General features: G+C 45.3%; 1 protein-coding gene across 4 annotated transcripts in view; it reads left to right on the top strand.

Moving 5' to 3' along the window:
- The window catches only part of GYS1 (glycogen synthase 1), a 34,498-nt gene extending 21,466 nt beyond the window's left edge, over positions 1-13,032 (top strand). For all 4 annotated transcript variants that reach the window (XM_061591343.1, XM_061591344.1, XM_061591345.1 and 1 more), the window contains exons 10-17: positions 806-865; positions 1,098-1,176; positions 1,584-1,697; positions 3,097-3,223; positions 4,969-5,064; positions 6,450-6,613; positions 8,786-8,866; positions 10,298-13,032. In XM_061591343.1, coding sequence (XP_061447327.1) covers positions 806-865; positions 1,098-1,176; positions 1,584-1,697; positions 3,097-3,223; positions 4,969-5,064; positions 6,450-6,613; positions 8,786-8,866; positions 10,298-10,588 — 1,012 coding nt within the window. In that variant the 3' untranslated portion in view covers positions 10,589-13,032. The remainder of the gene's footprint in view (positions 1-805; positions 866-1,097; positions 1,177-1,583; positions 1,698-3,096; positions 3,224-4,968; positions 5,065-6,449; positions 6,614-8,785; positions 8,867-10,297) is intronic.
- The last annotated feature ends 1,198 nt before the right edge of the window (positions 13,033-14,230 follow it).

Below are 14,230 nucleotides of genomic sequence, written 5' to 3'. Positions count from 1 at the left end.
GTCACTCAGGAGAGCTGCGAGGTTTGAGGGGGTTCTGGGCCTCCACCACTACCTTCTTTCCCCCCTCCCCCCACTGCTTTCTCCTGTCGCTTTCTCTGCCGCTGCCGGCTGCTCAGCCGCACTCACTCCCCCTGCTGCCTCTGCCCTGCTCCACTCCGTTCTCCCTTCCCCCTCCTGTTTCCCAGGTGGCAGCAGCAGCAGCAGCAGCAGTAGGAAGGGTCCTTTTTTAAAAAAATTATAGCCAAGTGTTAGGTAGGCAAGAGCAGTGCTTCATTGCCCCAGAATCCAAGAGGACTCTGCAGCATGCCCAGCTACTGCTGTAAAGGTTTAAACAGGGGGGGGGTTAGAAAAACGGTGCTGTGATGACTGGTGCCAGTGCCAGTATGCCAGTGCTGAGTGTCAACGGCAGGCCTGTGTATCTGCCGCTGTCTCTGGCAGTCACTATGTTCCAAACCTAACAGTGTCACCGATCATTACTCCTCTCAGCCTAACATACCTCACAGGGTTGTTGTAAGAATAAATGGGGGAGAATTGCGTACACTGCGTTGAGCCCTTTAGAGGAATGGCAGACTATAAATGAATAAGATAAAATAAAAATTCCCTATCACTCTCCAGTCTGCTAGACGTCACTAACTAACCTCTCTCAGGGGAGGAAATCCAGAAGTCTTGGTGCTCTCCCCAATACCTGCCTATTGTCCCTAATTCCTGATTCAGAAGCATCCAGGAATCCAAGCCTATGTTCACTCATGTTCTCTCTCTCTCTCCCCCCCCCCCCCTCTCTCTCTGCCCTTTGCTTTAAATCTAGGGATACAGCTAACGCGGTAAAAGAGAAGTTTGGCAAGAAACTCTACGAATCACTCCTTGTGTAAGTGGGCCTCCAATGAGAAGGCAAGAAAGAGATGGTGAAGGTGCTGAGTGGGAGGGGTTACCATGGATGAGGTCTTAGAGTCCCCTACCACAGTCCTTTCTTTGCCTTTCAGAAACCTAAGTTTTGACATAGACATATATGTGACCTGATGGGAGGTGGTGGAGGGGTCAACATTCCTCTACCCTCATACATTCCCATTAAGCTCTGCTTACCTGTTCTTCTGCCTCAGGGGGAATCTTCCTGATATGAACAAAATGCTGGACAAAGAGGATTTCACCATGATGAAGAGAGCCATCTTTGCTACCCAGGTATTGGGGCCTCTGGGAAGGCAATAAGGCCTAAAGAGATTAGGCCTGTGTGTGTATATGTGCATGTGTAGGCAAGAGCTAAGATAAAGTGTGGCTGGAGGAGTCGGAGCAGAGGATTCTGGGAGCCCTGTCTACAGGAGCCTGGCTCCTGAGTTATTTGAGTTAAAGTAGTTACGTTGGAACTGGGATGCAGGTTAAATAGGATGGTGGTGATTAGATTAGCCTGAATTCATTAAGAGAAAAACAGTTGTAGTCCAAAACATTTGGAAGGCACCGGGTTTTGGAAAGCTGGCTTACAAGATGTCATAAGTTCTCATCTACAGCCATGAGGACTACAGCTTTGCTATCTTCTCTTTTGTTTTGGAATAACATCTATTAATATGTCTGTTATTTCCTTCCCCGAACAGCGCCAGTCTTTTCCCCCAATCTGCACCCACAACATGCTGGATGATTCCACCGACCCCATCCTCAACACCATCCGGCGCATTGGCCTCTTCAACAGCAGCGCTGACCGTGTCAAGGTGAGTGGCAGAAGCCTGGCAGCTCAGACCTTAAGGAGGTGCCAAGAATTGAGACATTTGTCTGCCTTACAGAAGAAATAAATCAGGCTACACCGTTATGAGGGTCATCGTAAGGATCCAGGGGATGGATTGTAGGGAAGGTCAAGTGACAGAGTCTCTGCTTCCTGTAGGAGAAAGGATACAGGATCCCTTGTAGCATTTCAGCATGTTCTCTTTTCTTTTAAAAAAAACCTGCCAAGACTGTCCTCTAGTCTCCTATATATGTGTCTAGTTTGGTCCCACAATCATCCTGAAGGAAGTCTGACCCAGAGAGTTGGACTGGGAGAAACTATTGTGACTCCCTTCACTCTAAAGTCTGTGATTTTAAGGAAGATGGAAAAAGTTCCACCCTCACCTACCAAGCGTCAGATTTCCCCAAATTTAGCGTTGATAGTTTTTGTCTTTTCCTTCTGCATAGCTCAGTAAGCAGTAACCTTTTTGACTCTGGGACTCACAAATAGCCCTAAACATGCAATGCTTTCAGTGTCGGTGTGTGTCGGTGGTGCTGGTGCAACCCTCTGTAGGTCATGCTTTTGCAGAGGTAGAATTCAAGGCAGGCTTGGCCTTCTAGTTATTGTTTTGTTGGGGCATGAACTATTTAACCTTTTGCTTGCATTGAGCTAAGAGAAAGCAGTAGAAATATTTAGTAAATTAACTTCCAGATTATTTTTATTTTATTTTAATCAGAAGATATAGATGTACATGCCATTAAATATTTGTTTATTCCATTTATGAATCGCTTCCCATAAAACATCCCAAAGTGATTTAACAATAAAAACATCAACAGTAAAAACATGTTCAAAAACCATTGCAAGTCATATATGGATATTCAGTTTTAATCTTCAGTTTTCTGATAAAATTTCATGGTTTTACTGCTTCACTTTCTGGTTTCTTGTTTTTGAATACACTGCTTAGAAATGTGAATAATTAAGTGGTATATAAATGTCTTAAATAAAAAAATAATAGCAAAGGCTGGGATAAAACTCTCCACTGAAAAGACTTAAATCGACTCTGGCAGGATCCAGAACACCTCGGATATTATGTTTGTCTGACCTTGCCTCTGGGCCCGACTCCGAATGATGGCCTGCAGTTTGACCCTGACTCATATAATCTGTGGGGGCTTACCTTCTTCTTGAGTTGGAATTCCCTTCCTGGGCTTCTGACCCAGTTGTGGCTCCTTCAGCCCACCCAGTTGATGACCAGTGGCACAAGCTTTCATTTGCTGTTTTGCACAGAGGTGTGGAAAGACAGGGCACACCACTTGTATTAAAAGCAATATATATTAATCAGGATGGTTCCACTTGCAGGGTCAGGACGATGGATTGTTCAGCTGCCAGCCACCCTATCTTTCTCTTCCCAGGTCATCTTCCACCCAGAATTCCTGTCTTCCACTAGTCCTCTCCTTCCGGTTGATTATGAGGAGTTTGTTAGAGGCTGCCATTTGGGGGTCTTCCCTTCTTATTATGAGCCATGGGGTTACACACCGGGTAAGCTTGCTTTGGGGGGAGGAGGGAAGTGGAGGGTAGCACTCTGGAAAGAAAAGAAATCCTAGCGGTGCGCTGATGGGACTCAAGTTCTATGTTCAAAAACTGCTACAGCAAATATGGATAACTTTCTTGCCATTCTTTGAAGAGTTAGATGCTCAGTTTGTACTCATTGCTCTGAATCAGAGTTTGGTTCTGCATAATTTTGGCGCTTCTATATTTATTGCAAGGAAAAGTTTGAGAACCAGAAAAATGGATAATCAAAGGCTAGGGGGAGAAGCATTCATGGCAAGTAACAGGTTTATTTATAACCTGCCTTATTTCCATGGTGAAACTCAAGGCAACATCTATAGAGTTACCAAGCAGCCTCCCATCTAGGTGCTGACCACACCCAGACCTGCATAGATCTAAACAGATGCCCACATGGGGTGCCTTATGTTCTGCTTAATTTATTCTGCTCCTGCTCATCATGGAGAGGTGCAGAGAGCTATGCAGGGCAGTAAAGCCTCAAGCCCTCCTGAGATCTTGCCGGGTATTTCATGCACATAGTTAGGGAGCAGAAACTTTGCTGCCTAAACAAATGGAAAAAGTAAAGCAGAGATTCTCTGAATTCTGTGCCTTAATACCTGCTTCTGCCCTGTGCAGCTCGCCATCTCTGGATATGTTGGCATACAATCTCCACCGAACAAGCCACAGAGCGTTTCTCGGCTTTTACCTGCATGTTTTCCAATGTATTTCCATAGATGCTTCCATAAGTGATGGAAAACATTTTTTTTAAAAAAAATTAAGGCCTTTGTGATCAGAAATAGATGTAAAGTTGCTACACCAGTTTTATTCTTTTATGTGTATTTTAGCATTTTGTTTTAATATGTTTTTAGCATGGGGGGTTAACTATAAAAAAACTAATAATAGTAATAATATGCACTCAAAATAAGCAATATACTTATGCAGTCACTTTAAAACATATAGAAACACATTCTAAACATTTCAGTGGCTCCTGCAACAAAATGTTGCCATGTGGAATGCCCTGTTAGTTTTTTCTTCCCCTTTCCTTAAAGATTTGTTGTACTTTTGCAAACCTTGGGATTCCCCAGGCGTGATGATACCTTGGATGGTGGTGTTTTAACTACGTGAGGATCAGCGCTTCTCTTCAAGCATCAGCCACTAGGGAGAATGTTGGGGGGGGACCTGAAATAGTGTTTCTAGATGCTTTGACACATGTTTTCTGTTAACCTGTGCTTAGCTTGAAAGGTAGGACTGTAAGAAGCTGCCTTTTTATACTGAGCTTGTTCATCAGTTCATCTAGGACAGTTTAGTCAACTCTGACTGGCAGCAGCTCTCCAAAGTGTTCTCCCAGCCCTACTTGGAGATGTTGGGGGCTGAAGCCGAGTCCTTATTTGAATGCAGACTATATGCTCTACTAGTGAGCTACAATCCCTTTCCCTGAAATGAAAACTGTGAGGATTATAAATATGTAAGCCCTTCCCTAAAAATGAAAATCATGAGGACTATAAACATTTCAGTAAGGAAATCCCAGCTTTTTCTACATGTCTGAAACCAGATTTTGCAAATAATTCTGAAGAGAATCCCCTCGAGTTTTGCTGGTTACCATCTTCAGTTGGGTAATGTTATCTGTAGGAAAAAGCACATCAGAGCTGACTGGCTGAGTGGGCTGACTGCATTCTTGAGTGATAAAAACAGATCTCAAAGACTTAAACCTCACCCCTCCCTCTCTCTCTTCCTCCCAGCTGAATGCACCGTCATGGGCATTCCTAGCATCTCTACGAACCTCTCTGGCTTTGGCTGCTTCATGGAGGAACACATAGCGGATCCATCTGCCTATGGTTGGTATTACTAGCTAGGAATGAGTATTTTTCGGTGCTCTTGAAGCAGGAGGGTAGTGCGGTGGTCCAAACCTAATCCAGAGACAAAGCCTGCCAACAAAGGCTTTCCTCACCTACCTATCTTAACTAGCCATCTATTGCTTCTGTGGTTCTCTCTCATGCGCATTGTGGCCTCTAAGGATGAATGGAGATTGGATCCCATGGGTATCTGATTTTAATGCTTCCATTATTGCTGCAAGGAAGCCACCCTGGATTTACTAGTTCTCCTTTCTATAGGTATATCATCGTGTCTGTAGCTTTTTTGTTTTTAGTTTGCCCTTTCTCCAAGAAGCTCAGGGCAACGTTCATGATTCTCCATGCACACATTTAGCCCTTATCGTTGCAACAACCCAGTGAGGTAGGCTACGCTGTGTGAGGCAAAGTGAGTAGCTCAAGGTGGCTTTCATGGCTGAGTGAGTATTTGGACCTGGGTCTCCTCCTCAGTCCTAACCACTACACTCCATCCCATTTTTCTTCAGCTGGGTGGGCCAGGACCCAATACCTGAGGTGGACTGCAACAGCAGCACTACCACCATACAAATAGATGTCAAAAGAAATGGGTCTCCAAATGCATGTTTGGATTAAAGATGGGTCCCAGGTCTGAAATGGTTGAAGATTACTGCTCTGTCCAACACTACACCAGTGTAAACGCTACACCAACACAGTTGACCTCTTTCAACACAGTCTGACACTCAGATTTTATCTGAGGCACTGTTAACTGGGGGTGGGATGGGTGTGTGCTAGTTTGTGTGTCTGAGGAGAAGGGAACTAGAAAAAACATAAACTGTCTCAAATATTTTCATGTGCGGGGAGAAGAGGATAGACTGTCCTGCCACCTCAGCGACAGCACCCTAGATGCAGCTGTTCAGGCAGATTAGTCTTCCTGCTGCTTCAATGGGCTTGAGCCAGGAGGAGCCTGAAATTCCTGAAAAGAAAAAAAGGAAACTACTGGGTTATAGAGAAGAACGTCTGAATCGGGGATTTTTCTGTACCTTCTAAGAAAGTAGGACGTTACAGCAAGTCTGAGGGAAGGGTTGTGAGAGCTGAGTTCCTTGTTCTCTAGACAGAGAGATGTGTGGAACCTGGCTTATTAGTAGGACTTTGGCAGTAGAAGACTGGTCACCAACTGAATGCTGCCATGTATGCCAGCCAAATGGGGCAGACCACCATAGAGATGTCAGGGGAAGAGATAAGCCTGCTTTCCTTTTGTCTGTATTGTGCTTCAGATGATGTCCATTCAGTTGGGGACAAGGAAGTTCAGCCCTGCGCTTCACTTGGGTCAGTTCTTAGCTCTGCATATTGGATTAGAATGACACTTGTCCTTTAAATCTTTCTGTTTCTCCCAGGGATCTATATCCTCGACCGACGTTTCCGGGCCTTGGATGAGTCGTGCACACAGTTGACCTCTTTCCTCTATAGCTTCTGTCAGCAGACGCGGCGGCAGCGCATCATCCAGCGAAACCGCACGGAGCGGCTTTCTGATCTCTTAGATTGGAAATATCTGGGCAGGGTGAGCTTCTTTTGCAACGGGAGGGTGATGCGCCATTCCCAGAGCTTGAAAGTAATTCGTGACAAGTAACGAATTACTTGTAATTCATTACTTTTAAAGGAACGAGTGGGTAATTCCTTTAGATTTTGATTGTAATAGAACTAGGAGTAATTGTATTACTTTTGCGGAGTAATTGTAATGTTTCCAGCATTACTTTTGGGCATTACTTGGGGGGGGGAGCAGGGGAATTCTTCTGCTCCTGATTTGTGGATGAAAATCAGGTGCCTCAACCTGGGCTTCTGTGCAGCGTCGCTCTTCCCTCATGCTCTGTGGATGGGTAGGAGGCGATGAGGCAGGAGGTGGAGAGTGAGACGGGGTGGAGTGGAGAAAACAATTGTTTTAAAAAAATGTATAGTGGTGGTGAAGAATGGAGTGGATGTGAAAAGGAGCCAGAAGGCAAGAACATGGATAAAGGAGGAGAAGGAGGCAGCAGCAGAATGGAGATAAAGAACTGTGGAGGTGAAAGATGACTCTGTGTGTGTGTGTGTGTGTGTGAGAGAGAGAGAGAGAGTGTGAATACTGTGTTTGCACTTGGCACACAAAGTGGCCTCCACCACCCTCTCTGGCTACTGTGCTGCATTTGCAGTATTTTAACTTTTTTGCATCTCAGGGGAAAATGTTTGTTTGAGTGAGTGTCCCTTAGTTGGTGGCAGGGCAGGGTCTGGGAGGTGGTTAAGTGAGAGAGATTATGCTTGCTGGCTGGGGGGGGGGAGGAGTTGCACTTGGTTTAACATGCAAAGATCTGAGTAGTGGCCTCTGCCTCCCTCCCCACCTCCCTTACCAGCGGAGAGACCACCATTGCTATCTTATGGATAAAAAGAATTATTCTACTACCTCTGTATGTTTATTTTTACTGTTGTTTTAGGCAACAGCCAAGGCCAGCACCTTGAAGGCGTTTTTTTAAAAAGCAACTGATACGTAATTGTAGTGATTACTTTTGAGAAAAAGTAATCAGCCACTTTCAGAGCAATTGTAATTGTAACGATAATTACTACTTTTTTGGGCCATGTAATTGTAGCTGTAATTACTTTTTAAAAGTAATCTTCCAAGATCTGACTGTTCCATCCCACCCCACAGTGAAGATCCTTCTTGCCCGCTCTTCCCTGGTATTTCGTCAGCCTCCTTTAATTCTCTACCTGCTGCAGTTCATCTCTTTGCCACCAGAGGGTGATCAGTCCAAAGGCAACTCTGGCCATGTCCCTCCCCCCCATGCCTCTCTTATGCTTAATCAAACACCATTACCATGTTTTTTTAACTTCTGTGCTGCTTGCTGGAAGTGGGAACAAACTGAGAAAGGTTGAGGAGTAGGAACTTGTGCTGAGGCCCAGACGTGGAACATCATTCTAAAGCCAGCATTCAGCCCAGGGCTGGGTGAAGTCATGGTCTTTAAGACTGTCTCTGTATATCTGCAGAGTATCTTTCCCTCACCATTGAGTCTAATAACCTGTTTCCGGGTCATCTGGAGATAGAGGAAATGGCACCTGTCCCAGCCTGAGCCTCATTTCATATATGAAACCCAAGCATTAAAGAAGCTTCCAGATGTGTGCCTAGTTCTCACAGAGGTGGTAAGCCTATGTTCAGAGTGTATTGCTTTGAGCTCTAGCCAAGGAGCTCTCATGCTATAGCCCTCCCTACAAAAATATCTTCACACAGAGAGATAGTAGGTATGCTGGAGAAGGGTGATTTAGCCTAGCCTTCTCCTTGGTGTGCTTGTTTTCTATATTGGGAGATATTTTTGTATGAGGACTCCCCCTCCCTCCCCGGCAGTCTTAGTCTACTCTAGACCAAGGTTACCGCTTCCGTGATAGAACTAGGTCTATGACGGGGATGCAGAACCTGAGGCCCTCTGGATATTGCTGGACTACAATTCCCATCATCCCTGACCAGTGGCCATGCTGGCTGGGGTCCAGCAACATTTGGAGGGCCACAGACTTCCTGCCCATGGCCTATAAGATAGCGGTTCTGGGTACAGGGGGACATGTGTTCATGCCTAAACTGGCTGGCTCGGTTATTCATTTCATCTTGGTCTTCTGCGGAGAGTAGAGGAAGGAAAGCGGCAAGTGGATATCATAAGGGAGATGCTCTAATGTCCGTTTTCCTGTCTCCTCCTGCTGCCCTGTGTTTCCTTTGCAGTATTACATGTATGCCCGGCATATGGCACTAGCAAAGGCATTCCCTGACAACTTCACCTATGAGCCACATGAACCAACAGCGGTGAGTATATCACTATGTGAGCGGGGGAGAGGAATATAAGCTGTTATGTTGGGTTTCTTATCCCAGGAGTGAATATCAGTCCCAGTGGGAGATAACATGGGCTCTGTATATATGCGGTCCCAGATTTAATCCCTGGCGTCTCCAGTTGAAAAGATCTTGGGTGTCAGGGTGAAATATTTTCATCATAGTAAGAATGCCATCAGTGTGCACAGCATATGATGAGAGCGTAAGAGGACAGGTCCTTGCCCCAAGGAGCATGCAGTCTAAAATTTAACACCAGGAACAAATATGCACATTTTGGTTACTCGTAGGCTGAGTTACAATAGGGCAGCCTTCCCCAACCTGCTGCCCTCCAGATGTTTGGGACTACAACTCCCCAAAGTCCCAGGCAGCACTGCTAGCGGTGAGGGATTATGGGAGTTGTAATGCAGCAACATCTGGAAGCATCAGGTTGGGAAAAGGTGCAACAGGGCATAGGAAGTAGAGGCTTGTGCCAGAGGCTTCACAGAAAAGGGTGGGGTTTGAAGAAAGCAAGAGAGGTGACATCACCCAGGTGTTCTAGAAGACAACCCCAGGTATAAACCCCTGTTTAATATCTTAGAGAGTCGCCGCCAGTTGGAAGAGAGAGTGCAGATCTAAGTAGTCCTGTGATGGACTTGGGCTGAGTTTGGATAGTAATTTTTTTCTGCAACAGATCCATGTCTTGCATTCTGCTGTGAATACTTGTTAATGGTGTCAATGTGCTATGCAAAATACAAGTGAGCAGATCCTTGGGGCTTACAACCTCATCAGGCTGTAATAAAGGAGGGAAAGGAAGGGATCCAGGGTTCAGAAGCCAGGCTCCTCCCTCCACCAACTGTCACCTGGCAGCAGCCATTACATCAGGCTGAAGTAGAAGAGGGAAGAGAAGGGATGTCAGGCCACTCTGTCGGCGCAGCAGAGAGACCAATAACTTCTGGTGCCTTCTCTTTCCTTTGGCTTCTCCACCACAGCTTGGCCCCAAGTTTGTTCCTTTCCTCCTCCTGCCCAGTCCATTTTCCTTCTGTGTTGTGTCTTTTTTTAGAATAAAAGCCCGAGGGTAGCAAGGACCGTTCTTTTAGTGTGTGTTTTAAAAGACGCTAATCTGGGAGCCTTTTTGGGCTAAGAGCAAGATAAAAACTATTTAAAATTCAGCACAGAGGAAAGGGAAAGGAAATAAAGGGGGATGCATGAGATAATGATGCATTTATTTCAGTTGTATGTCCATGAGCTCATTCTTAGTAAGGTATAGGGCTCAGTGGCTGTGCCAACAGCTTCAGGGGAAAGTTGCATTTTGAGGAGGGATTGAAGGAAGAAAGAAAAGGGGCGTCATGCAGGGGTTCTGCGCATGAGAGACAGTGAGGGAGATCTCTTATATTTTTGTGTATATGTGTGTGTGTTTCCCCTCTGCAGGCTCAGGGCTTCCGCTACCCACGCCCAGCCTCCGTGCCCCCGTCTCCCTCCATCTCCCGCCACTCCAGCCCCCACCACAGTGAGACAGAAGAGGAGGACGAACGATACGATGAGGAAGAAGAGGCGGAAAAGGACAGGCAGAACATCAAGACCTCAGCGCTGATGGGCCCCGTCCCTGAGTGGCGGAAGCGCTCTAAGAAGGGCTCGAGTGAAGCCAGCACCTCCTCCAATGCCAGCACCCCCAGTGACCTCAGTAGCCCCACCAACTCTCTGATAGAGGAGAGGAATTAGCTAGGCGGACACAGGTTGTGCCAGTTCACCCTCCCACTCTTTCCCATGCCTCGCCCTGCCCTCCATAGGTCAGCTGTTCTCTGGTGCTGGATTCTGAAATGGTCAGAGAGTGTAGTAGGTTCTAGCATGTTCCAGGACCGAGGAGGGTCACGGGGTTGGCAGGTCTCTAATGTTGGTCTGTAAGGTCACCCGCTCTGGATCAGGCTGGGCAAAAGTTAGGGGGAGGAGATGGCGCCTATGTTCTGCAATGGGTAGAAAAGAAGTTGCCATTCCAGAACATGAGGTACATCTTTGTGTTCAGCCTGACCTAGAATGTCAGGCGGCATGTCTCCCACCCCTGGGCATGTTCTTGCGTCCCGTGTGCTTCTAACCTTTTGGAAGGAGCTATTTCGATGTGTGTGAATTGAGGAGATGTCCTTGGGACACAGGTATGTTTTCAGCGCTCATGACTGAGCCCGTGACTGGGTAGGGGTGTAGTCTAGAGATATAGCAACGTTGCCTCCAGATGCATCACTGACTTGGAGATACCGCAGCATTTTAAACGAATGTTTAGGGACAGAGTTCTCAGTCCTTTTTATAACGCTAGATTGCTGGTGTGGGACACACATGAGTGCGTGTGACTCACAAAGTTCTAGAATGTTCTGGAATTCTAGGAGAGCAAGTGCTTGAGGAGTCCAGAAGCATTTTTAAAAGCCATCAGCCTGCTCTGCTCTAGAGTGCTGTTCATCAGGAGAGTGGCAGGCTTTTCTGCTACAATGCATTTTGAATAAATTGGTGCATTCTTATCTTGCTTCTGAATTGTATTTTTCAAGGAATGTGTGAAGCTATTCAAAGCAAAGTCCCTAGAATGTGAGAGGCAGGGATTTGGGATCTGTTGAAACATGAAGTTACAGAGATCCTAAAATCTGGTACAGTCTGCTTGTTGCAGAACATGTCCGGCTGAGAATGTTCCTGCCAGCAATGCTTGGCCTGGAATCTGCTGCAATGTTGCTGCTGTTTAAAACTAATGGCTGACCCTCTTCATGACTGTGGAAAGGTCTACATAGGCTGCATAAACAGAATTTAGGATTTAGACAGAAAGTGACACAAGTGGTCAAAGGAGATTAAATATGTGTATGTATATGGCATTCTAGGATGAAAGCAAACTAGAGTCCCTCTTGTAGTATAAATCACTGTTATGTGGCTCTACTCTGGAATGGAGCAGAACTAACCAGAAGTTTCTTTCTGTGTAGGGGCTAACAGGGATGGCTTTTCTGCAGCCATATTCACAAGCTAGAAACTGTGTTTCTTCTAGTGGGCACACAAGAACATCCTGGAATAATTCTCAGTGCAATATTATTCATTCTGTGTATTTTTTAAAGTGCCATGTTGAATTTAATGGGGGAGAAGCACAGTGAGTGCTTAAATGTGAGTGGAACAAGCTATGCAATAGTAGTCTTAAATTTGTCTTGCTTGAGGAATGCAAGTCTTACAGGCATCATCCATTCTTTAGACTAGAATGTAGAGGACTTGTTGAAGGGTAAGCAGTTGTGAGTGGCGATTGTTTCTAGAGAATGCTGTAGAAGGTTGTGCACTATGAAATGTACAAGTTCTTGTGATACAAGTTCTTTCAACAGCCTTGATAGCTCTTCCATATGAATCTCTGAAAAAGAAAAGCAAGCTTCTAGTGTTTTAAGATGCACATCAGTTTTAGCTGCTATGCTGTCTAAAATATGTGGAGAGAAGGCCCTCCAGGGACATAACTGTGGGTGTCTTGGAACACTAGGCATAGTAGTTAAAAATCAAAGCATGCCGTAACATTCTGGACTGCTGTGGTGCCAATGGAACATGAAGATGTGAGCCTGTGATGATATAGGATAGAATGACCAAAGTAGGTTCCAGACTTGTGCAGAGAAGTAGAAGGAATGTTTCTGAAGGGTGCATAACCCTTTAACAGTAGTTGTGGATATTCTGTCCAGCACAAGAGAGACTACCTTGAGGGCAAAGCAAATACCAACACAGAGTCCCTTCCATTCTGCACCTGCTGCCAACCTTGGCATCCACAAGCAAGGAAAATCACTTTTTTAAAAAACACTTTTCCTGTGGCCTCAATTATTGCATCCCCTCTAATCATGCCTCCTGTTCCTAATGACTGGCTAACTTTCTACGCTTGGATGATGAGCCAAATTTCCTCTCCCTTCTCACCAAGCTGTTTTCTTCATTCAAAAAGTTGAAGATTTCATGAGCCAACACCCCCTTTCTCCAATCTCTCTCCCCCTCCCCCCCAACCAAGAAACACCTTAATAGATTTTATTTATGGTTGTTGAAAAATGCTTGAGGTTTTTGTTTGGTGTCTTTTATGTCTCCCCCCTCCCCCCGGTGTGGAAAATCAACATTGAAGAACAAAAGCTGCTTGCAAGACAACTGAAAAATATTTAAATAATAAATTTTGCTTTGAAAAAGTGTGATGTTAGGGTAGTTGCATGATGTTAGGATAGTTGCTACAAAAGGTAACCACACCTTTTGGAGAAGGGATGATGCTTTTAATATAAAATCACTCATGACCCTAATGTTTTTCATGCAAAGAAGAAAATATAGCTTAGTGAGAAAAGTGGTATGCATTGCTGGCAGGATGCTCCAAAGTCCAAAGCCTGCCCCTGATATCTCCACTTACTATTTGATGTATATTCTACCCTTCCTCCCACTTCAGATGAACTTGGTTCTTAGTGCTGGGAAAATGTACAGTATAATCAGTCTTTCCCAAACTTTGGGTCCCCAGATGTTGCTGGACTACAGTTCCCATAATTCCTGACCATTGGCTGTCCTGGCTGGGGCTGACAGGAGTTGGAGTCCAACAGCATCTGGGGCTCCAAAGGTTGGGAAAGGCTCCCAATACATGATGTTGGAGAACCCTGACAGGCGATACTGAATAAGATAGGCTAAATGGTTTGACTTGGTAGAAGGGAGCTCTCTATTTTTCTAAAGGCATGAGCCCTTTTGCAATAATGCAGTGTCATACATCAGCTTGACATGCTTGGAGGCAAATCATTTCCACTGCAGTATGGTATATAGTAGGCAAAATATTGAACTAGGGCAGGCCTTGTTGCCCTCTAGATTTTTTTTGGGAACTAAACTCCAAGCAGCCATACTGGGTCAAATAGTACCCACAACTGGAGGGCACTTAAGTTGGGGAAAACCTCATCTTGGGGCCACTCAGCTATGATGTTCACCAAATGGAGTGCCCACTCACTATGTGTTTCATCTACCTCACAAGGTTGTTGCAAAGATGAAATGGGAGGCGAGGCACAAGAGAAAAAGAACCCGCTGTGCCAGCTGAAGCTCTTTAGGTGAAGGGTGAGATAAATAGGTAGTAAGCTGAGCTGTCTGAGTCAAGTCAATAGCGTGGTGGACTTCAGAAGGGAAATCGGTAGGTCCACTCAAAATTCTCCCTGTTGACAGTGTACCGGGAGATGATGCCCCTTTCACGCACAGAATGATGGATTAAAAGACCTTTGCTATACAATCCAACAAGGTAATCTTTTCCGTTCTAAGCATCTTAAGATAAATGCATTCAAATACTGATCTAAGACAGGTATTTTGTAGAAGAGTCCTAAATGCCATACCAGCTTCCCCCTAGTTATCACATACACACAAGTCATGCAA

The sequence above is a fragment of the Rhineura floridana genome, chromosome 11, assembly GCF_030035675.1.
Source record: "Rhineura floridana isolate rRhiFlo1 chromosome 11, rRhiFlo1.hap2, whole genome shotgun sequence".
Lineage (NCBI taxonomy): Eukaryota > Metazoa > Chordata > Lepidosauria > Squamata > Rhineuridae > Rhineura > Rhineura floridana.
The sequence above is the reverse complement of the archived record's forward strand: the minus strand, read 5'-3'. Positions and strand labels throughout refer to the sequence as shown.